This window comes from Colletotrichum navitas (genome assembly GCF_030913465.1).
Source record: "Colletotrichum navitas strain CBS 125086 chromosome Unknown LY79scaffold_6, whole genome shotgun sequence".
NCBI classification, from domain to species: Eukaryota; Fungi; Ascomycota; class Sordariomycetes; order Glomerellales; family Glomerellaceae; genus Colletotrichum; species Colletotrichum navitas.
The window spans coordinates 786,842-810,444 of NW_026850552.1; the positions used below are offsets into that span (position 1 = coordinate 786,842).

General features: G+C 53.2%; 7 protein-coding genes and 1 non-coding gene across 8 annotated transcripts; 6 read left to right on the forward strand and 2 right to left on the reverse strand.

Annotated features, from left to right (window-relative positions):
- Nucleotides 1-1,638: 1,638 nt before the first annotated feature.
- Nucleotides 1,639-3,012, reverse strand: LY79DRAFT_587176 (uncharacterized protein; the record flags this gene model as incomplete). The annotated part of the gene is made up of 2 exons (XM_060560740.1): nt 1,639-2,635; nt 2,999-3,012. 2 exons carry the CDS (start codon nt 3,010-3,012, stop codon nt 1,639-1,641), a joined length of 1,011 nt encoding a protein of 336 aa, XP_060418829.1.
- Nucleotides 3,013-3,477: 465 nt separating this feature from the next.
- Nucleotides 3,478-3,572, forward strand: LY79DRAFT_t40. Its single transcript has one exon. It is a non-coding gene; the product is annotated as a tRNA-Ser (tRNA).
- A 1,315-nt stretch (nt 3,573-4,887) lies between these two features.
- Nucleotides 4,888-7,365, forward strand: LY79DRAFT_328435 (protein phosphatase PP2A regulatory subunit B). Its single transcript, XM_060552479.1, has 6 exons — nt 4,888-5,134; nt 5,230-5,270; nt 5,379-5,476; nt 5,548-6,199; nt 6,270-6,865; nt 6,952-7,365. Exons 1-6 carry the CDS (start codon nt 5,091-5,093, stop codon nt 6,973-6,975), a joined length of 1,455 nt encoding a protein of 484 aa, XP_060418830.1. The 5' UTR covers nt 4,888-5,090; the 3' UTR covers nt 6,976-7,365.
- Nucleotides 7,366-8,220: 855 nt separating this feature from the next.
- On the forward strand, nt 8,221-10,005 carry LY79DRAFT_540217 (NST UDP-N-acetylglucosamine transporter). The gene is made up of 5 exons (XM_060556850.1): nt 8,221-8,556; nt 8,620-8,645; nt 8,706-8,722; nt 8,783-9,126; nt 9,182-10,005. The coding sequence occupies exons 1-5, from the start codon at nt 8,296-8,298 to the stop codon at nt 9,779-9,781; spliced, it is 1,248 nt and encodes a 415-aa protein (XP_060418831.1). The 5' UTR covers nt 8,221-8,295; the 3' UTR covers nt 9,782-10,005.
- Nucleotides 10,006-10,670: 665 nt separating this feature from the next.
- Nucleotides 10,671-13,647, forward strand: LY79DRAFT_506985 (AMP deaminase; the record flags this gene model as incomplete). The annotated part of the gene is made up of 3 exons (XM_060553775.1): nt 10,671-12,035; nt 12,105-13,225; nt 13,281-13,647. 3 exons carry the CDS (start codon nt 10,671-10,673, stop codon nt 13,645-13,647), a joined length of 2,853 nt encoding a protein of 950 aa, XP_060418832.1.
- Nucleotides 13,648-15,085: 1,438 nt separating this feature from the next.
- LY79DRAFT_693252 (SH3 domain-containing protein) lies at nt 15,086-18,814 on the forward strand (the record flags this gene model as incomplete). The annotated part of the gene is made up of 3 exons (XM_060564776.1): nt 15,086-15,475; nt 15,546-16,896; nt 16,959-18,814. The coding sequence occupies exons 1-3, from the start codon at nt 15,278-15,280 to the stop codon at nt 18,812-18,814; spliced, it is 3,405 nt and encodes a 1,134-aa protein (XP_060418833.1). The 5' UTR covers nt 15,086-15,277.
- Nucleotides 18,815-19,725: 911 nt separating this feature from the next.
- LY79DRAFT_507154 (TLC domain-containing protein) lies at nt 19,726-20,785 on the reverse strand (the record flags this gene model as incomplete). Its single annotated transcript, XM_060553796.1, has 2 exons — nt 19,726-20,244; nt 20,303-20,785. 2 exons carry the CDS (start codon nt 20,783-20,785, stop codon nt 19,726-19,728), a joined length of 1,002 nt encoding a protein of 333 aa, XP_060418834.1.
- Nucleotides 20,786-21,705: 920 nt separating this feature from the next.
- LY79DRAFT_540246 (Dor1-like family protein) lies at nt 21,706-23,563 on the forward strand. Its single transcript, XM_060556851.1, has one exon. The coding sequence runs from the start codon at nt 21,816-21,818 to the stop codon at nt 23,169-23,171; it is 1,356 nt and encodes a 451-aa protein (XP_060418835.1). The 5' UTR covers nt 21,706-21,815; the 3' UTR covers nt 23,172-23,563.
- Nucleotides 23,564-23,603: the final 40 nt, after the last annotated feature.

Sequence of the window (23,603 nt, forward strand, 5' to 3'; positions counted from 1 at the left end):
GCTTGCCGGCACCCTTCATATCAAACTCCGCCCACGTGGTATATAACAGTCAGATATCCGCACAGAGCAACTGGGGCAGATTCCCATCATGATATTCCATCTCATTGTATGGCGCGGAAGATGGCGACTCCCACGCCAGCAGCGACACCAGCCATGCACGCCGCCGTCGGACGTGATGCAGCGTTTATGACAACGCCATTGACCGTTGTTGATTGCGAGCACTGGTCGTTCTCCAGGCCGTAGCAGGCGCGAGAGCTGAGGCTGGAGCAGATAGGGGTGGCCGACGTACCGACATCAGGCCGGGTGGCAGCGACTGTCGTGCCACCTCCGCCAGGAACAATAACGGTGACTCCGAAGCCGGAATTTCCGTCAAGTTGGGTGACACAGCTCTGGTAATTCCGAGAGCACTGACTGACGGCCGAGGAGCACTGGCCGCGGTCGAGAGATGTTGCGATGTACGGGAATGGGAAATATTCATTTGGCACGTATGAGACGGCCGTGGGAGCGCTGGGCGCTGTTGTCGGAGCCGTGCCGGTGCATACAGCTCTACAATGTCCAGTCATGTGTTAGCTTCTCTCATACCGTGACGTGAGACTGTCTACCCGGTTCATCCATACCCTTCAGGACAGCATGCTGGCCGGTTGTTGTCGTCGAGTTCGCAGAGCTGCCCTATTGCGCAGCAGACGCCCTCGAAGCTCGAGCCGAGCGAGCCTGAACACATAGAAGTGCCAGCCGGGCAGTCTTGACGCCTGAATAGTTGCAGCGGCGACCCGCCTGCTACATATGCCGTGGTCGGGGTCGGCGCTCTAGTTTGAGCTGGCGTTGGGGTCAGCTCTGCGACTGTAAAGAACGAGCCTGTCGCTGAAAGGTGTACGAAGCGTATCGTCCACCGTGATAACCTCATGGTTCCCCTAGTCCAATGATGCAGATCCAAGCCAGCGAGTTTCGATAAACGGTCCTTTTCATACCTCGCCGCGTAGCTCGAAACAAAGCAGCGTCGCCTGGGCGACTTCAAAATTGTGCTACAGGAGCGTGATGCCTCCTTTGGGAATGGAAGCCGACGGATGCCGGGTGATGGGTATATTGTCCAGAGCAGCCTAGCCGTGAAACCGGTTTAGGATGATAAGCAGCAGCAGCAGCAGCAGCAGCAGCAGCAGCAGCAGAAGCAGCAGCACAGCAAGCACAACAAGTAGTAGGCGGAGGAGGAGAAGAAGAGAAAAAAAGGAGGAGTAGAAGGAGAAGGAGAGAGGGGCTCGGAACTATAGCAGTGATATTTTTATTCGGTTCCCAACTGGTCAAATCGATGACCAGGCCTCAATTGTCAACTTGCTTCCCTCTTCCCTGTTCGTTATTCGTGGACCATTATCCTGCTGCGCAAGTGCGTACAAGAAGTAAGACGACCAACCCCGCCCACGTCTTTTTGGTGGGTTGCGTGCAATGCACACGAATCCTTTCCCTGTCTCTCGGATTAGTTAGGCCAAGAGGGGCCCAAAATGGATGAGGTGGCTGGGCTTTGCTGGCCAAGTGGGCAGCAAAAAGGTGCAATCGCATGATGTCATTGGATAAAGGGTAGTTGACACAGCAACCCCAGCCCTCACACCACTGGGTTCCTCTTCCGGTTCATGATCTCGAGATGGACTAACGGCCCCGGACATGCGCTAGAATCTGTTGTAGCCGTCGAAGTGCCTGCATCCCGCCGGGGTCTGCAGTTGTCGCTGTCCCCTGCTCACGCGCCTCATTGATTTCTTTCTGCGCTTCTCGGGCAAGGAAGCCGAGGTCGCCCCAGACTTGGTCTGTGTAGGTGGCAAGCACGTCGGCCCAACTGTCTATCCACATAGCTTTGGCTTGCTGCGGATCGGTGACGCCAAAGTGCTGTAGCAACTCGGCTATGTTGCCTTCTTGAAGGAAATTGGGTTGGAAGTCGAGGAGGGTAGTCCAGTTGGAGGCGGGGCCATCGCCGCTACCGCTAAAGAGCGCCTTTCTTAGCGACTCTTCTTCACGCAGTGAAACGAAGCTGTGGAGGTTGTCAATGGCTTCCAAATCGTCCAACTCATCTGGGGCAGTCAGCAGATCAATGACTTGCTGGCCGTCCCTAGCTTCTTGTTCGTTGACATCAGACCGGATTCTCAAGAAATGAGAGTTGTGCGAAGTGTTCGTTGAACCAGCGAGGCCGTGCTGAGCTTCATCTGGTATCTGTAACTGGACCGAGATGTCAAGCGCTGGTTGAGCTCCCTTGAAGCCCTCGTACTGTTGTTCGCCAGCTGTGGTTGAGTGTCTTGATGATGAGAATGCGGACCCAATACCAGTATCGTAATTATCTCCGCCACGATAGGTAGCAGCCTGGTCTCTATTTACAGAGCCTTGGTTTGAGCTGGTGCTGGCTTCGGCCTGCGCGTACGCCTTTGCAGCAGCCGCGTTCCGAATAGCCTCAGCATTAGGGCGGCCTTCTAGGGCGGCGCGAGAAAGGCTGGCTGCCGATGTCGCGAGGCGATTTGCAAACGAAGGCCCGGATTGCGAATCGTCGTCTCCCCGAAGGGATCGATTGTTGCTTTCGCTGTGGACCCCAGCACCAGCAGGCACAGCAGCAGAAGCTTCCTTGTCCTTGCCTTTGAACTTTGGATCGACGTCGTGGCTACTACGTTGATTCATGAGATAGGCGGTATGAAGCACTGAGTTTCTTGTTTTCAGAGCAAGCAAGGTTGAGAATGATTCCAATAAAGGACGCTGTGGTGATTAATTGGCAAAGTTTAGTTGGGTAAGCCGGTGGCTCAGCCGGAGGAGTGTCAGGAAACCGAGGTTCCTGCTTGTGAACTGTACATATTCGCTGGAAAGTATCCGAGCGGGCCCGAACAGAACACAGGGCGATAGGTTGACCGCCGGCTGCTCCATTTGGCTGGGAGACTCGCAGCGAATTGCTATGTTGAACGAGGGGGATCGATCCAACACACGTTGGCAGCACATGCCAAATTTCTCAGCACAGATTCAATAGTGCGTGAACAATGATCTCGTCATGTTGCTCGATTGTTAAGTATGACCTAATCCCGGAGGAACATACTTAATGGCTGAAAGGGAGGAAGAAGCAGCGGAACAGATGTGAAAAACGTGTTCTCAACAAAATCTCACTTGCGTTCTTAGGATATCTGCCTACGCAAGGCGATGTCAATACCATGGGGCATTGATATCAATACAAAAGAATTCAGAGATACCAGAGCCCGAAGCCACTCAGGCCTCAAAAAGAATCGCGCAGGCTTTGAAGGGTTTTGAAGATTGATTCTTGCCCCGGAAAGGTTTCTTACACTGCCAGAAACAGCGGTTGGCCTGCACAGCACTGCTCCAGACCTTTTGGCATATGTAAGTACGATGTATATAACTGAGCCTATACATACATACCGGCGGCGAGTGGAAGATGCGTTAGCAAGCAGCGGGGTGATGCCACCATCTTGACACACCCAAGCCGCACTCCACGTGGATTCGAAGGGCAACATGTCCGAGTGGTTAAGGAGCCAGACTTGAATTTAAACTCTCCCCATCTGGTGGCTTCGGCCGCGTAGGTTCGAACCCTGCTGTTGTCGACTTTTTGTGCCGTCCGGGTTCTTCCCCAACCCGATACCATGAGTTAGCTCTGTGTTTTGTTCTTCACGGGCTTGTCGTTATGATATTTGATGTGTAAACGCGGGAAGGCAGGAGCGAGACCAGCTTGGTCGGGTAGCGCAGCTCAAGCTTCAGATTTGTGGATGCGATCGGTACGCCCAGCACCCCTCATCATGCTTGGGTCACCTGCTGGACGATTCCGGAACCCAGGCCCTTAACCCCCGCTCTTGGTACAGCAAGAGTTCGTCAAATATCAAAAAGTGTTGTATTCCACGTTGCTTAGTGTTTCCGATGAAGGCCTCAAAAATTTGGGCAAGATTGGTATAGCAAGGCACTACTGTACGTATCGAGATCCCGGCAGCACATAATTAATGTATAACTACCTAGGTAGGTAGGTACCTCAAGGCAGGGCCCAACAGTTGCAAACGACTTCACACATCACTTAATTATTTTACTCCTCTAACCTACCTGCCTCAGCTGCGTTACCTAAGCTGGCTACTGACGGTACCTTCTTCTGCCCTTTCTGACGCAAGCACCCTCACTCGCTCACCACCTGCCTTGCCTTGACGGCGGCGTCTATTCCCACCTTACTCCCATCCCGCTTCCAGCCCCAGTCAGACCCAGACCCAGACCGGGTCCCAATACGGCACCGCGCACACTACCCACCACCTACCTAGGTAGTGCACACAGTAATACACAACGAGCGCAGCAAGCAGAGCACACCAGAGACAGCAAGCAGCAGGGCAGGCAGCCCATCGGTCAGAGCAATACCCATTCATCGACCTTCCTAGCGTCACCTCTTTCTGTCACATCCATCACCGCACCACTTTCCCACTCTCTCACACATACCCCCCCCCAACCTCAACCTTGCGCATTCCTACACCCTGTATCTGGTCTGCCCGCTACCCGCGCCGCGATACCCCCCTCCTCCGAAGAAAATACCGTGCGACTCCCGACCAACATCCCCAGATCGCCGCCAAAACCCTCCCGTCGCTGCATCCGACGAACTACTTGTCTTTTGCAATCCTTAGACACATTCTCCAAATCCTGCACACGCGGACATATACGCTTCTTCGCCGTCAAGGAGTCCATTCATCTCCTCGACCCAAGGGTCTCCCTTTCCCCCTCTTCTCCGTCAACTTCGACCCGCCGGACCTACCTTATCACAAAGGAAACAAGAAAGCCCTTGGCAACCTATACGTCGCCGCAATCGCCCCTCGCCCTCTCTCCTCCGTTCGCCTGCGTGTTTTTACGTCGACTGCGCACATCGCCCCAGCTACCCTTCAACACCACAGCCGTTACGCCTCTCGAACTACGATCCTCGTGTGGCTCATTCCAGCCCTATCCACCTCGTCCCGTGCTGAAAGATAGCTTCCTTTCCGCCGTACAACTAAAGCTTGCCCCTCGTTCTCTCCGTGCCCCGCCACCTCGCTTCTTCCTTCGCCCATCTCAACATCTACAAGTCCATCTTTTAACCATTCCAGAGCTGGTCAGCAATCATGGTGGACAGTGACACGAATTCCCCTACGTGGAAGTTCACCCAGTATGTGCCCGCCAGCCTATTCCATGTTTTCTTTCCATGGCCAACTTGGCTGCCGCCCCACCCATGCTTGACCGAGTGCTCACGCGACGCAATAGGTGCTTTGGAGACAAGGGCGACGTGGAGGACATCACTGAAGGTCAGTAATCAACCCTACAGCTTTGTCTGTCGCTGCTGCCCCCGTCACCTTAGGCGAGACTCCGTTGCGTGCCCATTTCGAGCTGCGAGTATCTGACATCTTCTCTAGCTGACATCATCTCGACGGTCGAGTTCGATCACACGGGCAACTACCTAGCGACGGGAGACAAAGGTGGTCGGGTCGTGCTCTTCGAACGGAACGAGACGGTAAGTTGGATCTGTTCCGTCAATATACGGCGGATGCATGCTGCACAGCTCTTGCTGATGACATCGAACAGAAAAAGACATGCGAGTACAAGTTCCACACGGAGTTTCAGTCCCACGAGCCCGAATTCGACTACCTGAAGTCTTTGGAAATAGAGGAAAAGATCAACAAGATCAAGTGGTGCCGCCGACAGAATGCATCCCACTACCTGCTCTCAACAAATGACAAGACGATCAAGTTATGGAAGGTCTTTGAGAAGTCGCTCAAGGTCGTGGCTGAGAACAACTTATCTGACGATCTGACTCCCGCAAACCTCGCCGGTGGAGGAGGCGCTCCGAAACAGTCGCCTGCGCATCGCTTTAAGAATGCCGAGGACCTCATTATGCCCCGCCTCACCCACCACGACACCGTTGTCGCCGCCGTGCCCCGCCGGACTTATGCCAATGCCCATGCCTACCACATCAACAGTATATCAGTCAATAGCGATGGCGAGACATTTATCAGCAGCGATGACCTCCGTATCAACTTGTGGAACCTCAACATTCAGGACCAGAGCTTCAACATTGTCGACATCAAACCGGCCAACATGGAGGAGCTGACCGAGGTGATAACTGCCGCCGAATTCCACCCACTAAGCTGCAATTGGTTCATGTACGCCAGCTCCAAAGGCACCATCAAGCTTGCCGATATGCGCCAGAGCGCTCTGTGTGACAGTCACGCAAAGCGTACGTGCTGCGTCCCCCCCCCCCCCCCCCCCCCCGTTACTCACAGTCAACATAATCTGACACGTTGCAGTCTTCGAACAAGAAGAAGACCCATCTTCGAGGTCATTCTTCTCCGAAATCATCTCGTCAATCTCGGACGTTCGCTTTTCTTACGACGGCCGCTACATTCTGTCTCGTGACTATCTGACGGTGAAGATTTGGGATATCAACATGGAGCGCCAGCCGGTCAAGACAATTCCCATCCATGAACACCTGCGTCCTCGTCTCTGCGACACGTACGAGAACGACAGTATCTTCGACAAGTTTGAAGTTGTCTTCTCAGGAGACGCCAAGAACGTCATGACTGGCAGCTACAACAACAACTTCATGATCTACCCATCGGATCCGGAGAAAGAAGTTGAGGTGGTGCTACAGGCCGACAAGTCTGCCTTCAAGGCCAAAAAGGTCGGCGTACCGACGCCCATTAATTCATCCACCAGCCCAACCGCAACCAATGGCGGCAAGAAGGGAGGTTCTCGTGCTGGTAGCCCTGCTGCCGGAGCTGGCGGCCAGGGCCAAAGAATGCGCAAGGAAACTGATGCCGACCAGATTGATTTCAACAAGAAGATCCTCCACATGAGCTGGCATCCATTTGAGGATAGCATTGCGATTGCGGCGACGAACAACGTAAGAACTCCCCGCCCCACAACCCATTTATCATTCACGTCATCGCCAAAACAATAGGAGCTAATGTTTTCACCTCTTTGGCACAGTTGTTTGTTTTTTCTGCACTATAAAGTCGGCAAAGGGCCAAAACAATGGAGGGCTAAGCTGTGTGGGGACGCTTATAGGCGGCACGCAGCCAGCGCTGCAGGGCAGTCGAACAAGTGTAGATCGTAGGCGTCGATTTCTAACGACAAGATGAATTTGGTCAATGGGACTAGCTGTGTACGATTCACGTCACAGCTGTGGCCGATTGCTACGATCGCCTCATCTCCTGCCTCTAGGACTGGAACTGGGAGGCGACGCCAGCGGCAGAAAGGATCCTGCTGGGTGCCAGGGCCATCAGAAAGTGCTTGGGGGGAGAGCGGAATGAGTAAAGTGGTAGTGGAAGTCATGAAAGAAGCACTACAGATAGATGGACCCGCCAACCGTAGCGCGGTGGGTGATGCCTCCCTGATTTCTACAGCAAAATTGAGGCAACGGAATTCTCACACTTGGATGATCTGTGTCCATGTGCTGTCAAGTGAAGGCGCGGCTGGCTCAGAAAATGCCTCCAAGGACTAACCACCCTTTGCCCATCTCGTCCGCTTTCTAGGTAGATGGGCAAAGCCGGACAAGGTATGGAAGTGGCAACAGATAGGAGAGAAGCTGGCAAGGTGGGGGGTCTAGGCCTACGCAGTTTGAAGCCAGAATATCGACCTTCTCAAGGTACCTAGGTAGGTACCTATCTTGGCATGAAAGTACGATGGTACCAGGCCGAAGTTGATTACCCCTGTTAGTTAATCAATGTTCAATCCCCCTACTACGGGACTTCACTTTTGGTGAATACTTCCCCTCTATTATAATATCGGCTATGGGGGATGATATCATAAGGGTAATCAACTCACCCCTGCCGTATTTGTGTCCATACGGCCATGGAACGGCCATTTCCTTATCTTATCAACCAGTGGTTTATCCGCGGCGTCACATAGCTGTCCTTCGGCCATCTCAGGATACAGCTCGGGTCAATCTGTACGCTTTTCAAACGAGAAGTGTAGCTTCAGCAGAAACACCGTACTACGGAACAGCTTGGCCTGGTTGTTTAGGGCAGGAAGTAGCTGCACAAATGGATTTACTATTTCTCCAGGCTTGAACCGAATACCATCTCGTATAAATCACATCTGGGACAAGAAGCTCGCCCCAAACGCAACACAAGTCAAATTGGTAGGCCCAAGCGCAGCCAGCTTCGGTTGGTTGTGCCGCTGTCATTGGCCACCCTCTGACTTAGTTGCGTTAAGTCTCCCTGTCCCGAACACGCCGTACCAATTACTACCTTTTCACTTTAAACCCAAAATAGAAAAAAATTCAATCCTTACAACTGGTTCCGTCCGTACCCCTAGGCTTCGACAGCCTCAATGTCCTCCCTGGCGACTACACGAAGACGCGGTCAGCCGAAAGGCATCTCACCGCTCTCCTCGGAGAAGATGGAAACCACCACCCGAGGCCACGATGACGAGAAGATCATCACCGACGACTCCAACGGAACCGCCATGAACGAATGTGCATCGACCGAGAAACCCATGCAAGCCGCTGGTCGCATTATCGCGGGCCTCTCTGCCCAATGGATTGCCGTTGGTGTCATGCTGGGCCTGATCTTCGGTGGATGTTGCTCAAATGTTAGCCGACTTGGTCCCTTCTCACTATCCAAGCGGCAGATGTGCTGACCTTGCCGTGCCCAGGTATACGCCTTGGAAGCCATTATCAAGTGAGTGCTAAGAATTATCCGGGTGTGCCTTCGGTTGCTAAGCGAACCTTTTCTACACAGAGTCGAACCCGCGAGTGGTACGTTTATTTACTTATTTTGCCCGTTTGTGACGGCCTGCTCATCAGCCCCGCGTGTAGGAACTCTCTTGACCTTTGTCCAATTCCTCTTCGTGGCCGTCACTGGATACTTCTCTCAATTTGACCGATCGCGACCCCCGTTCTTTCTGCAAGAAAACAAGGTTCCTTTGCGCCGCTGGATCATCAACATTGTGCTGTTCTTCAGTATCAACGTGCTGAACAACCACGCCTTCAGCTACGACATCTCAGTCCCCGTTCATATCATTCTCCGCTCTGGTGGAAGCATTACGACAATGATTGCTGGGACTCTTTATGGAAAGAAATACTCCCGCATTCAGATCTTGGCTGTCATTCTCCTGACCTTTGGTGTTATCACCGCAGCTTGGTCGGACGCACAATCCAAGGCAAGTGGCATTACTTGGGCGAAATAAGGCACGCTAACGATAGAAATTACAATAGGACTCTTCAAATACCGCCGGTAGAAGCGATAGACCCGCCTTTGGAACAGGACTTATCATCCTCTTCGTGGCACAGGTTCTCTCTGCCATCATGGGCCTATATACCGAGGAGACATACAAAAAATACGGGCCTCAGTGGAGAGAGAACTTGTTCTACTCGCACTTGCTATCTCTGCCCCTTTTCCTCCCATTTGCGCCGTCGCTTATACGTCAATTCCAACGGTTGGCCAGCAGCCCGCCATTATCGTTACCTGCCTTGGCACATCTTCCCGGCCTTGGCTTAGGCAAAAATACTGAAGGGGAAACAGCTGGATTGCACGTCCCGAGCCAGCTTGCCTACCTCGCAACGAACGTTCTTACCCAGTATGCGTGTATCAGGGGTGTCAATCTTCTAGCGGCCGTGTCTTCGGCACTGACCGTTACCATTGTGTTGAACATTCGCAAATTAGTCAGTCTACTCCTGAGTATATGGCTCTTTGGCAACCGGCTAGCTGTGGGAACGCTGCTTGGGGCGATCGTCGTGTTTGGTGCGGGTGGACTCTACTCATTAGATTCCAGGGCCAAGACCTCGAGAGTGCATAAGGGCTCAGATACGAAATAGAGCTGTAAGGCATGCATAGAGACGCCTTCATCGACCATAATAGATGAATTACCGCATTTCTCTTGGACCACTGTGGTAGACTGAGAACTTAGAATAGCAAGTCCCGGTTGACCCGTAAAACTGGCTTCGTTTTCATGGTCTATACTTAAGAGAGTCTCAATGATTTGTGGGTAGCAATGGCAACGGGGTGCTTTGCACCTCGTGAGTGAGCCTCGTATACGTACTGCCGGTCCATTCCACTGTTTTAGGACCCCGCCGTGACTACGTTGACGGAGGTCGGAGCTAACCGCTACCCCTCCCCTTAACCAACTGGCATCCCACAGGTATCCTGCTTTTATGCGATTAAGCGACATTACGATAGCGATAGGCCAAGATCTTATCACATAATTCTGCCGCCGTCATTCACGGATGTTTGCTTTAGCTTTTCTTCTTTTTTGGGGGGAAGAGCTCTACAGCACTGTACGGCAGGGTCCAAAGGCTAGATTATCGACATGGCTGGTATGTGCCCTTTTGAAGACTCTTCCCCAAACCGACGTGGTGGTTTTGTTTCACGCTGGTAAGTTGCTGCTCGTCTTTCCGAACTGCGACCGTCGAGTCTGTCATATATTGCCCAGCTTCGTGCACATACTGACGGTACGTCTCTACTTCAGACACATGAGTTCTTTGAAAAGATCCAACATCCGCCTCAACCTCTCCTAAGCAAGGAACCACATTCTCGCTTCATGACGTGGACACCGATTCCGACGGGGAACTGGCTGCCAAAGTCTCCCGAGGTGACACAGGTTCCGAGGGGTCAGAAGGGCAAACCAAGGACGACGCCCTGCCGTCAGATGTGGACCCTTTGTCCTCCCATGGACAGCAACACGACTTAGCTGGTCTGCAAGATGGCATGCTTCCCCGTGACCTTCCCACGCGGACCGCCTTTTATGATCCTGTTGCGGAGCGCCAGATGAGCCAGACAGACGCCAAACTTTTCTACCAGCGGAGCCAAATCGGCCAGCTAAAGACAGGCAGTGGTGTGTGGTCTCAGGGCCACTCCACGCCCCCTCACGGCAGCCCCGTAATTGTTGGCTCCGAGCATCGTGATATCCCTGCCGGCCCTCGAGACCTCGAGTACCCTGTGGATTCGTCCCCATTGGCCAAAGAAAGGACCATATCGAAGGTAAAGGCCGCGGCACATGAGGGCGCGATGCTGCCGGATCTGACTCAACAGCGGCTTGACCAAACTACTGACTTGGAGAGCTTCCTGCCCCCTCGGGACCATCCTTTTCGAGATGGCCCCGAACCGCTTGGGAATCGTGGCCCAGCTGCTAATGTGGGCTTGGATCACAACACTGGTTCCAATGTCCGCGCCCCGAATCATCCTGCCCTTGGTGTAGCCGCCTTCTCGGACACGGACCCACACATCACGGCTGAGCTCAGTGCCATTTCCAAGAATATTCAGAGCATTATGGACCTTCGAGAGAGGTATATTGGGCTATCACTTCAGGGGCCGGACGACAATCCTCGGGATGATCCGTCCTGGTCAATTTATCCACCTCCGCCCCAGCCAGCCTGGGGAGCAGAGCACGCAAGAGCCGTCGCCCCCGGCGAGCACCACGCCAGCACGTCCAACAGCCTGACCGGTAGCATGGTGTTGCCCCCTGCCGCTGATGACCTCGCGGGCCGCCAGGCACCTGGCGTTGAATCGAAGCCAACGGCCAAGAAGCGAAAGCCTGGCCAAGACATTGGCGAGGATTTTGATATGGACGATCTCTTACCCCTTCCCTCGGCCGACAATACAAGGTTCAAGCTCGACGACAGTGGTGTGTACCAAGTCTTTGAGGATGAAGCGGCCGAGGCCAGCGGGAACCCTATCATTATGGTTCCTACTATCCGTGAATTTTACATGGATCTTGACCAGATCCTAAGTATTTCATCGGATGGTCCTAGCAAGAGCTTTGCTTTCCGTCGCCTTCAGTATCTTGAGGGCAAGTTTAACCTGTACGCGCTACTCAACGAGTACCAGGAGACGGCGGACAGCAAGAAGGTTCCCCACAGAGACTTTTATAATGTGCGCAAAGTCGACACTCACGTTCACCACTCTGCCTGCATGAACCAGAAACATCTTCTGCGTTTCATCAAGAGCAAGATGAAGAAGTGCCCCGATGAGGTTGTGCTTTACCGCGACGATCGCCATCTTACCCTGGCAGAGGTGTTCCAAAGTATCAACCTCACCGCATACGACCTTTCTATCGATACCTTGGATATGCATGTAAGTCTGCCCCTCGAAGCAAAGGCTAATGCAGGGCCTGCAAACGCAACTGCTAATAAAGTTCCAAAGGCGCACACCGATTCCTTTCACAGATTCGATAAGTTCAATCTCAAGTACAACCCAATTGGCGAGTCTCGCCTTCGGACAATATTTCTCAAGACGGACAACTTTATCAACGGACTGTACTTGGCCGAAATCACCAAAGAGGTCATTGCCGACCTTGAGTCGAGCAAGTACCAGATGGTAGAATGGCGGATTTCCATCTACGGTAAATCGCTCGACGAGTGGGACAAGCTCGCCGCCTGGGTCGTGGACAACAAACTCTTCTCTCACAATGTCCGCTGGCTAATTCAGATCCCGCGCTTGTACGATGTGTACAAGGCGAGCGGTCTCATGGACACGTTTGAGCAAGTGGTGAAGAACGTCTTCGAACCTCTATTCGAGGTGTCAAGGGACCCTTCGAGCCATCCAAAGCTTCACATCTTCCTACAAAGGGTTATTGGTTTCGACAGCGTCGACGATGAGAGTAAGGTGGAAAGGCGTCTATTCAAAAAGTTTCCAGTTCCCAAGGTGTGGGATTCGAAGCAGAACCCTCCGTACAGCTACTGGATTTACTATCTGTTCGCCAATATGTCGTCGCTCAACGCGCTAAGAAAACGCCGGGGGTTTAACACATTCGTGATGCGGCCACACTGTGGTGAAGCCGGCGACAGCGAACACCTTGCTGTGGCTCTCCTCTGTTGCCACAGCATTAGCCACGGCTTGTTACTGCGCAAGGTTCCGCTCTTGCAATACATTTTCTACCTTGAGCAGATCGGTATTGCCATGTCGCCGTTGAGCAACAACGCGTTGTTCCTCGCCTACGAAAGAAACCCGTTCTACCAATACTTCCGCCGCGGTCTGAACGTGTCTCTCTCAACAGATGATCCGCTGCAATTCGCCTTTACTAAAGAACCACTCATGGAAGAGTACGCTGTGGCCGCTCAGATCTACAAGTTGAGCCCGGTGGACATGTGCGAGCTTGCAAAGAATTCTGTCAAGCAGAGTGGTTTTGAGAGTGCGATCAAGGAACAGTGGCTGGGGCCCAAATACAAGCTCCCTGGCAAAGCAGGCAATGCTATGGTGAAGACGAACGTCCCAGATCGCCGAGAAGAGTTCAGATACCAAACCCTAAGGGAGGAGCGTGATATGTAAGTTCCACGGCAGACATGTATATTAAGTGAATTATGCTAACCTAGATGGCAGGCTTCACAAGTACATCGCCTATGGCGCCAAGGGGTCGTCTGATTCCACTGTTACGGCTGACCAACAGAGCGTGGCCCAAAGCATCATTGGCGGACACCAGTCGGCGGTACTCCGCGAACACACCAACACGGGTAGCGAGCTCGCCGCTGCTACTGCCTCTGATGAGCGAAATGAGAAGGCGGCTTGGCCAGGCAATGTTGGCAATGTTGGTAATGTGGCGGTTCCCGAGAACGATGTGGTCGCTTCTCCTGCCAGCCTTACACCTTCCATAGAAGGGTCATGGCCGGCTAATGCCCATACATCAGGGCAAGACCCCAAGCTGTTTCCAGGAGTCTTCAGCCGAGGCCAGGTGGGCAGCAACCAGTGAGGACAAGCTTACAACGGATTCGGACGGCAAATTGCGAACGCTCAGGAACGGGGCATAGGGAATAGGATAGGGGACAATGGGTCAGAGTATCGTGACAGCTCGATAGTCGCAGCATGATGTAGTCGGAATTTATGGACTTGACCTGACTAAATCAGGCTGTGTGTGGCTGTTTGAAACCTCGTCGAGTTGTGTCAGCGACTCGGGCGATTGAAGCAATGCAGCTAGCTTCCAAGTATAGTACATAGATAGCCAACAAGAATAAGAAAATAACCCACTTAGGTTGCAAGCCTACACTATAAGTTAAGATTCTCATCATAGCATCACAGGCTTTGTCCGTCTGTGCAGCAGCTGGTTGCGGAGACGGAAGAAAGACAAAGTATCTCAACAGCAGATTGCGGCCGCTATGGTACATTAAGCAATTTCGTCATGTACGTAGGTACCTGGCTTGCATTGCAGGTCTGTCACGGCTGTGCTATTATTTTATGCAAGCACCTGTGTTGGCAGTTCTTCAGCCACTTATCCACTGTATCCTTAGCAGACCCTAAAGCGTCAGCCCAGCCCCAGCCAGCATTGAGTAGCACCAACCTCCCAAGTTCCTCCTCATTGTCACTTTTCTCCACAGGCTCCGACCCAGTCTGATCAGTTGTCCCCTCCCCGGGCCCAACCCAGCTTCTCCGACTCCAAATGCACCACGATCAGCCACGGCCACGACCTCTTCTCTACCACTCACCATCGGCAGACGTAACGATAATGCCTTACGGATAAGCGCACGTCGAGAGACACACACACTGCATATACACACATCCACTATCGCACCTGGCACTATAGACACCTTGCCTTACTTTGCTTCGAGCGCGAACCTGCCTTCGTCCTTTCATCTCTCTCGCCTCGGCCTGCCTCCCCAGGTATCCGCCTAACGTTCACGGATTCATCACCATCCAAGCCTTCCCCCGTGGCACCGCTATCTTTGACACCGCAATATTGCTCTGTTCAGCGTCGTCATCCTCCAAGCCCCGACAGGCGTTTGCAACAGCGACATCCGATCTCGTATATACAGATCTGCCGTGTATCTGCTGCTACATCTTACGACTTGTAAGCTATTCCGCCGCTACTCGCGCATTGCAATTCCTCCACCATCCTCACACCACCCTTTTCTGCGCTATTCTGCTCTGCGTCTTGTCTTTCTACGCTTTGTACCTTCTGTCTTGCCGTTCGTTATCGTCCGGCCGGTGGACGTCCACGTCAACTGGCATCGCATCGCCTCCATCTGGCACCCCACTGCGCCGGGTGCTTTTATCGCCCGTCTCCGGCTAACCTCGACGTGTCCCTTCATGATGAAACTCATTTGTCTTTCAAGACTAGAGCTGACCAAGATATATTTGCTTCTAGGACTTTCTCCAACACCAGCTTGTCCAATCCAAACGAGTTCCCACAGCCCGCCTGTTTCCGGGGCCGCCGGCAGCGAACAGCGAGCCCGTCGAAGAGGGATTGACTGTGCTGTGTTTGCTGGTGAAGTAGTTGTCTACGTACCTGCAACTCTGATCCATGGTCCGCGGCCTTTGCCCGTCTAGTAACGCCCACAATTCTTCGAACCACGCAATAAAAGCAGGTTGCTCACACTTTCTCCAACATGGGTTTCTTGGGAGTCTACAAGGCCGTATATGATTACGTGCCGCAGGCTGAGGGCGAACTCGCCATCAGTGATGGAGATATTCTCTATGTACTTGAAAAGAATGCTGAAGACGACTGGTGGAAAGCCAAGAAGAAAGCCAGTGCTGACGACGAAGAAGAACCAGAGGGGCTCGTCCCCAATAACTATGTCCAAGAGGTAGGCGCGTTGGATTTCTTCGTATCGTCCATGTCGCATCATGTTTCTGATCCTGTTTTATTATTATTAGGCGCAACCCATTGGAAAGGCTCGCGCACTGTTCGAATACACCCGACAAACCGACGAGGAGCTTTCCTTTCCCGAGGATGCCGTCCTCGACGTATACGACACGTCGGACCCTGATTGGATTCTGGTTGGCCTAGATGGCGATTTTGGTTTCGTTCCAGCCAATTACATTGAGATGGTCGAAGCCGAAGAGTCTGGGGCTCTACCCTCACCTCCCCCGGCGTTGCCGTCTCGTGTCGTTTCTACCGCTACCGACGCAGACAGCTACTCCGAAAAGCCGGAGACTGCCTACTCACCCATCAGCTCCCAGGCCAACAATCCCGCAGCAGCTCTAGCAGGCGTCATGGGCGGCCGTTCTGCCCCACCTCCACGCGCTGCGACCCCTCCGATGTCACCGCAGTCTCCTGCCTCGGAGCCGTCGGATGATGAGCCGATCAGAAGCCCAGCTCTTCCTACAAGACCGGCTTCTCAAGCTGCGCCTACACGTATCCAGTCTCAGAGGTCAATAGACACTCACCTTTACGATAGCTCGGAAGTAGTCGAAGAACCACCCTACCGTGCCCCAGGCGGCTTCCACATGTACAACATTAACGAGATGGTGTCCGTAATGGGCAAGCGGAAGAAGATGCCCACTACCCTCGGTATTAACTTGGCAACGGGCAACATCCTGATCGCCCCTGAACGTGCATCGGACGGTCCATCTCAGGAATGGACAGCAGATAAAATGACACACTACTCTCGAGAGGGAAAACATGTCTTCATGGAGCTTGTGAGGCCAAGCAAGAGTGTAGATTTCCACGCTGGCGCCAAAGATACGGCTGAAGAAATCGTAAGCGCACTGGGTGAGCTAGCGGGGGCTGTCAAGGCTGAGGGGTTGCGCGAGGTCATCTTAGCAGGTTCTGGAAAGGCCCAGAAGAAGGGCCAAGTACTCTACGATTTCATGGCTCAGGGGGATGACGAGGTGACTGTCGCTGTCGGTGACGATGTCATAATTATTGACGACTCCAAAAGCGAAGAATGGTGGCAAGTTCGACGCGTCAAGAACGGAAAGGAGGGTGTTGTTCCAAGCAGTTATATTGAGGTTACAGCCTCTATCCCCCCGCCCCCGAGCAATACCGGTTTAAACGCGGCGAGGTCGACTGTCGAACAAAATCGGCTAGAAGAAATCAGGTTGACAAAGGAGGCTGTCAAGGCCGCTCAGCGCGACAGCTCACAGCAGGTAGGGCCAGGAATGCCTCTACCAAAGCGAGGCAGTAGTCTTATGGCAAGAGAAACTGGTAATAACTCTGGGCAGCGGAGCAAACAAGAAAACGGACGTGGCGAAGGCGGCAGCCAAGGCCGGTCTGGTAAATCCAGTAAGATCATATGTTGAGGCCCCTATTTGGTTTGCTCGTTGTGCTGACCTTTTGCGTCACAGAGCCGGATCCCGCCAAAGTACGCACGTGGACGGACCGTTCGAAGTCATTCAGCGTCGATGCGCAATTTCTAGGACTCAAGGACGGCAAAATCAACTTGCACAAGATGAACGGTGTCAAGATTGCAGTCCCCGTTGCCAAGATGTCGGTTGAGGATCTTGAATATGTCGAACGTGTCACAGGCATTTCTTTGGATGAGGACAAGCCGCTGTCCAACGTCAAGAAGGCCAGGGCCTCTCAAGCCGGTGCAGCCAGGGAATCGCCCTCTGTCGGACTTGGCGCTTCCGTCGGACAACCCCAGAAGCCCGATTACGACTGGTTTCAGTTCTTCCTTTCTTGCGATGTTGCTGTGGGATTGTGCGAACGATACGCCCAAGCTTTTGCCAAGGATTCAATGGATGAAAGCGTACTCCCGGATGTCGACGCCTCGGTGCTTCGCAACTTGGGTCTGCGCGAGGGAGACGTCCTCAAGGTCATGCGAACTCTGGATCAAAAATTCGGCCGGACAAAAAATGGTACTGATAAAATTAATGGCGAAGGCGATGGCGCGCCGGGTGGTCTCTTCTCCGGTCCAGGCGGGGCCCTGCGGAATAACACGAGAAAGGGCAGGCCGGCGCCCGCGATTCAAACGAGTGACGTCGTTGATCCCAAGGCATTTACCGCGAAGGGCGTTAGCTCCGCCGAGGACGTTGACACAAGGTCACCCGCATCGGCCTCGGCAACTCCTGCGACGGCCAAAACAACCAGTGGCTTTGATGACGATGCATGGGATGTAAAACCGTCAAAGCAGCCCCAAGAGCCACCACGTCCTCCAGCTACGACTGCACCCGCCCCTGTGCAACAACCGGCGCAGCCTGCAGGACAGCCAGCACCGGCTGCACAAGTGCCGGCTCTCACCGGTTCTATGCAGGATTTGTCGCTTTTGACAAAGCCTTTAGAACCGCAGCGGACAGCTCAGCCGTCAGGGCCGAGCCCGGTTGTCAGCCAACCGCCGGCCCCGGCCCTAGCTCCCCAGCCCACGGGAGCTACACCATCATTCTTTGATACGATCCGGCCGAACCCTACCGGTATGCAGACACCACAGCAAGCGATGCAAAGGCAACGACCGGCTCCACCGCAGACCGCCACAAGTCCCGGCTCTCTGATGCCTCCTCCACCCGCGAGGCCTCTGTCAGCGCCCCAGTCGGCCCAGTCGAGTGCATTTGCGCCCCCGCCCTTAATGCCTCAGATGACTGGCATGTCCCCTCAAGCATTTCAGACGCAAGTCGCACCACCAGGCCAGAGCCTGAACGATATTAATCAGGCGCGTTTGCAGCAACAGTATGCCATGCAGCAGCAGATACCCCAGCAGCAGATGAACCCTTATCCGGTCCCCCAGCAACAACCGGCTCCTGGGGTCATGGGTTTCGGCTCCGGCATGCAGCAAACGGGTGGCCAGTTTATGCAGCAAATGCAGCCAATGATGACCGGTGTGCCTGTACAAAGTCCTTTCGCAGATCCCCAGCGACAAACTCAGTTTCCTCCAATGCAGGCACAGCCTACGGGCTTTCAATTTGGTACAGTGCATGGCTTCAATTCTCAGCGAACTGGTAGCGTCAACTCCTTCTTGCCTCCCGCCTTGGAGCCGCAAAGAACAGGCATGCCGGGATTCCAGCCTCAGCAAACCGGCATGAGCGGCTTCAATAACATGAGTGGCTCTATGCAGCCTGCGGTTCAGCCTTTGCAGCCGCAGAAAACAGGCCCTCCTCCTCCGGTCCGATTCGGCGTCACGGGTGATGCAAAGAAGTTGATGCCGCAGGCGACGGGCCGGCGGGCCAATCTCTCTCAAGCAAGTAAGTCAACATCGCACACAACATGATCAAGATTGGTAGAGACTCGGCTGACACTGATATAAAGCCCCTAATAATCCATTCGGTTTCTGATTGTACATGCTTTCCACGGGCAAGACGGCTTGTATGTTCCGGATCGGAGCGAGCGAACTTCTTGCTGCGTTTTTCTATTTTCCTGGATATTCCAGCATAGCATATGCGCACTGCGGATATGCTCACCGCCGTCATACCAGTCTTCACGTATTAGATGTACTTAATATCATTCCTTTTCATGCTGCAGCAGATGCATTCTACGTAAGACCACGGAAGACGAGCTTTGTTTGAACCGCGACGCAAAGATAGAACCGGTCTGCTGTGCCTCCCGTATCACAGAGTGCTGCTTTAGCCAAGAATAAGCATGGGTGCGTAAGGATACACAAGGCATACTAAATAGTCTGCTCGTTGCCTCGCCGGTGCAGACATGTTACAGCCCAACTAGAGAAACTGTTCTTTCTACTAGCATTTTATCCAAATGGACCCATAGGCCCTGTGGCTAAGGACAAGCAGTAGATGCCCAATCGATCGATGCATGGTGGGATCAAACAGTGAGGCGCGACCATCTCCAATCCAGGTGCGTGGGCTCCCAGTGTATCTATTGATGGATATCTCCTTGAGCCTACGACATGCAGAAGAACGATACGGCATAATGCAGCCAAGAAAGATGAGCCAGTGTGCGTCGCAACCCTAAAAATGTGCAGATCTACCGAGTATATAAAACTTCGAGCCGTAAGGTAAGAAAATGCAGTGTTGTACAGATTTTCTGTTGATAAAACCCTTCTTTCCCCAATTACTCGTAATTACCATTCGCCTTTCCTGAGTGATTGTGGCCCAAAAAACGAGCCCACATGTTCGACTTGAGATCAACTAAGGCGCATGGAGGCCGAACTCCCAGTTCGCTCTACTAAGCCTTGCGTCGATGGATGGAGGCTTGCCCAGCTCGCGCGGTAACCTTGATGGGCGAGGGCTCGGTTTGAGAGGTCTTGTCTGTCAACTTGGCTGGCTGGAACCTCTTGCGAACCGCACGAATCATCATGATGAACCAATAAAAGTTGAGACTGTTGAGAGTCAGGTTACTGATGAGATACGTCACTGCCAACCACGTCGGAACCGTTGACGCCTCTGTCGCAAATTTCATCACGCCTGTTGGGGCAAGAATGGCGTCTCTTTCGGGAGATGTATCCTTGGGCAAAACAGGGTGGGCATTAATGGCAGCGTAAATGTCAGAAAACACCTTGACCGACTGGTATGTTCCGTAGACTAGACGGCTGGAAAAAAAGGTGAACAGAAGCATCAAGCCGTTGTAGAGTTGCGCGCGGGACCCGGTCATTCCTAGCTTATCGAAGAACCAGTGGATATTGAGGAAGGGTGTTGATAACTCCCAGAGAATGAAGACGCAGCCGTAGTAATTGACAAAGGGTCGCTGGAAAACCGCGGTCAGGGATGAGCAAAAATGAGGAGTTCGCACGAGGTAAACTTACGAATCCAAGCGAGTAGACGAAGAGGGCGCTGATGGCGTGGGCCAATGTGCCAAACCCGAAGACGTCCATGTTGCAGCTAGTTACAACAAGATCCCAGAGGAAATAGCCAGCGGCAAGGCCTTGAATCATGCCAGCGGCACCAGTGTAACCCCATATACGACCTTGCCAGTCCATCTGGCTGCGCTCTTCGTCAACCAACATGACCCAGATGGCCAGCGCGTTGATGAGGGTGCTCTGGACGAGAGAAACGACGTGGGCGTCCCAATTGATCCGTCTTTTCCTGGGTAGGTCGAGATATTTGCGGCCAACAATCAATCGGGATAGCAGTGGCGACACCGGGTAGTAGATGACAGAGTACAGCAAGGCGGCAGCGAAGACCTCATGCACATGTATCGCCAGGGTTGGGAGAGAAAAGTAGTCGGCCAAGGGCTGTGTTGCCTTGACGAGCCATGGCAGCGGCTCGATAAAGAAAGGGTCTTTCATTCTATGCTATCGCTCTCGTGTTGTCTGCGTTTAGATCGTTGTCGGAGAAGCGGCACACAGACGGGTAGAAGAGGTCGACGGCAGGCAGACAAGTTGCTCCTAGGACTGAGCGGAGGAGCTCGATCCCTTTTCAATAGATGTTTATCGGGAGGTATAACACCTTGTCACCGGGTCAGACCCCCGAACAAGGCTGGACTCAGAAGGCGTGTAAAGTGACTGAAGGTCTCGTGAGGCGCGTGAGGTAGGGAAGAAGTAGGAAAATGGTAGGGAGGTAAGATCACCTCGACGCGGGGAGCTGGGAGGATTGTTGGGGGAAGCTAAGCTTGATGGAGGAGGACCCTTGGAGACGTTTGTGGTGGGGCCGCGGATACGTACCTCAGTTTATCCATTCTGGCACTCCATGACCAGGCGACGCGTCAAGCTGTTCTTGGGTACATTAGCTTGTGTCACTGGCTGCATCAGCTGGGTCGGGACGGCAACCAGGGGAGCTTTAGCGAGTGTTCCGGTTTTCCACAGAGCAGCAGCTATGACAACGGCGTAGGACGCAGGAGCAAGACCAGTAACCTGTGATGGCGTCAGATGGGCTTAACATGGGAACAGGAAGGAATGTGGGGAAAGGGTATGCACATGGATGAAGCGAGTACGAATCTAGTCGACATGTGGCCTTGACTAGTGTACATTCTGGATAACATAATCTACTTTGTGAGAGAGTACTGGCATAGTCTTAGAAACCGGCAAGCAATTTCTCGATGGAACCCAATGATGGCATGCAGACGGCGAAACACTGGGTACGGCTTCGCACCTGCATGTGATCAGCGAGCTTACCTCAGCCAGCTTTACATGCAACCCCGATTCGTCGATGTCCCTCTTATACACATACTCTTCTGGGCTGGCGATTGTGTTCATGCCCACCGCCTACCTACCTCAGAATCGAACCACCTTCGTCAGCGACCTCGAATACTCAACGAGGTCGCCCACAGCCCGATCACAGCGTTCAAATGTGAATACCCAAGCACCAGCAATTGCAACCATGGCTGATCTTCTTCTTGATCTACTCGACACACGGCAGCCTCCCAGAGCCGAGACCAACCCGACACTGCGGTCAACCAAGCTAGCTTATCTGTCCCATCTCGCGGACCAAAGTCCAGCAGCCCTAACATCAACAGAGCCTCAATCCCTAGCTCAGGCTTCACAATCACTCCTTCTCTCACTTCAAGATGTCTCGAAACGCTCTCACAGGTCCATCATCGACTCGGCCTCGCATCATGCTAGTCTGACCCGCGCTTTACCTACTTTAGTCGCGGATACTACAGACCTACGCAATGCAATCCCCAAGCTTGACTTAGAGGCACTGCGTTTTTCTACCACCTACAGCAAAACTAGCGATAATGAGGACCTAGCAGAAAGAAAGCGTGCTCTCTTGCTACTCCGCAACGTTGAGCGCCTTGTTGACGTGCTTGAGCTTCCAACCCTCCTTTCATCAGCCATCAACACTGTCCCTGCCAACTACGCCTCGGCCCTTGATCTCAATGCCCACATTCGGAGGATCCATGGCCTGTACCCGGATTCACCACTGGTTGATCTGGTTTCCCGCCAAGCCGATGATGCCATCATCAAAATGACGGCTGACCTCATATCCGCTCTCAAATCTCCAGGGCTCAAGTTGGCTGCATCGCTACGCACCGTCAGCTGGCTTAGGAGGGTACTGCCTGATTTATCCTCGATGAGCTCCTTGAGTCGCGAGTCCCAGGAGCATACGCTCTCTCTACTATTCCTTTGCTGTCGCGTAGCGACCTTGGACGCGACTCTGGGGGCCCTGCAACCCCTCCGCGAATTGGCCGATGAGGAGCAGCACAGGCAACAAAGCCCTAACAATCAGTCCTGGTCCGGCGGTCAGCAGACAGAAAAGTACCTCAAACGTTATGTCGAGATCTTTCGGGAGCAGAGTTTCGGGGTCGTTTCCATGTTTAGGAGCATCTTCTCCGATACAAGCCATCCGGCCAGCCGACCTCATGCCGACGCCAAGGATCCTCTCCAGCCATTACCGTCGACGTTGTCGACTTTTCCACTTCACCTTGTCGAGATGCTACTCGAGACCTTGGGGAAATATCTCCCTACTATCAGGGACCAGGCAGCACGAGATAGCATTCTCACGCAAGTGTTGTACTGCTCAGGAAGCTTGGGCAGGCTTGGGGGCGATTTTGGTACGCTGCTAGCTGGGTTTAGTAACGAGGGCGAGGGAGTGACGAAACAATCCGAATGGGTTGATATAGTCAAGCGACACCGATTGCTGTCGGGGCGCCTTGAGTCAGTCATTGGTGACTACAAGACAGCTGGAGCTGGTGTCAAAGACGGGCGCGGAGGAACCAACAATGCCAGCCCTTGATACCATTCTTATTATACAGGTTCAACGAGATATATGGTTTGTTTATTCACGGTGGGAAATAGACCCCCCAAAAGACAAAAAAAAAGGGGGGGTGAATACTAGCCGTACCGCGAAAACAGGACGATAGCTAGAGAGTGAGCTAGCTGTCCCCCTCCAGCATCGCCACACCCAACGCATTAGCTATGTAAGTCGTGGCGAAAGATACTCTTCGCTATTGCATTTGTTTTGGGGGGAAGAGTAGAAGAGGGCAGATGCTGCTTTCAAGAGACCTGGCTGATGGCAACACTGCGGTGATTGTGATTCGGACAAGACCCGGACTCAACGGCTCGGATAGAAGCATAATATAGCTATATATAATACAACTTACGGATACCATGTATGGTTCACCTCAAGCTCTGTTACATACAAGTCCCCAACTCCCTGCCAATCGTC

Excerpts from the sequence above, each read along its gene's own strand:
- LY79DRAFT_540246 (XM_060556851.1), top strand. The coding sequence starts at position 21,816 with ATGGCTGATCTTCTTCTTGATCTACTCGACACACGGCAGCCTCCCAGA.
- LY79DRAFT_540217 (XM_060556850.1), top strand. The coding sequence starts at position 8,296 with ATGTCCTCCCTGGCGACTACACGAAGACGCGGTCAGCCGAAAGGCATC. Across the intron at positions 8,557-8,619 it reads TCGGTGGATGTTGCTCAAAT|GTATACGCCTTGGAAGCCAT; the intron begins GTTAGCCGACTT and ends TGCCGTGCCCAG. Across the intron at positions 9,127-9,181 it reads GGTCGGACGCACAATCCAAG|GACTCTTCAAATACCGCCGG; the intron begins GCAAGTGGCATT and ends AAATTACAATAG.
- LY79DRAFT_328435 (XM_060552479.1), top strand. The coding sequence starts at position 5,091 with ATGGTGGACAGTGACACGAATTCCCCTACGTGGAAGTTCACCCA. Across the intron at positions 5,135-5,229 it reads CCTACGTGGAAGTTCACCCA|GTGCTTTGGAGACAAGGGCG; the intron begins GTATGTGCCCGC and ends GCGACGCAATAG. Across the intron at positions 5,477-5,547 it reads TCTTCGAACGGAACGAGACG|AAAAAGACATGCGAGTACAA; the intron begins GTAAGTTGGATC and ends GACATCGAACAG.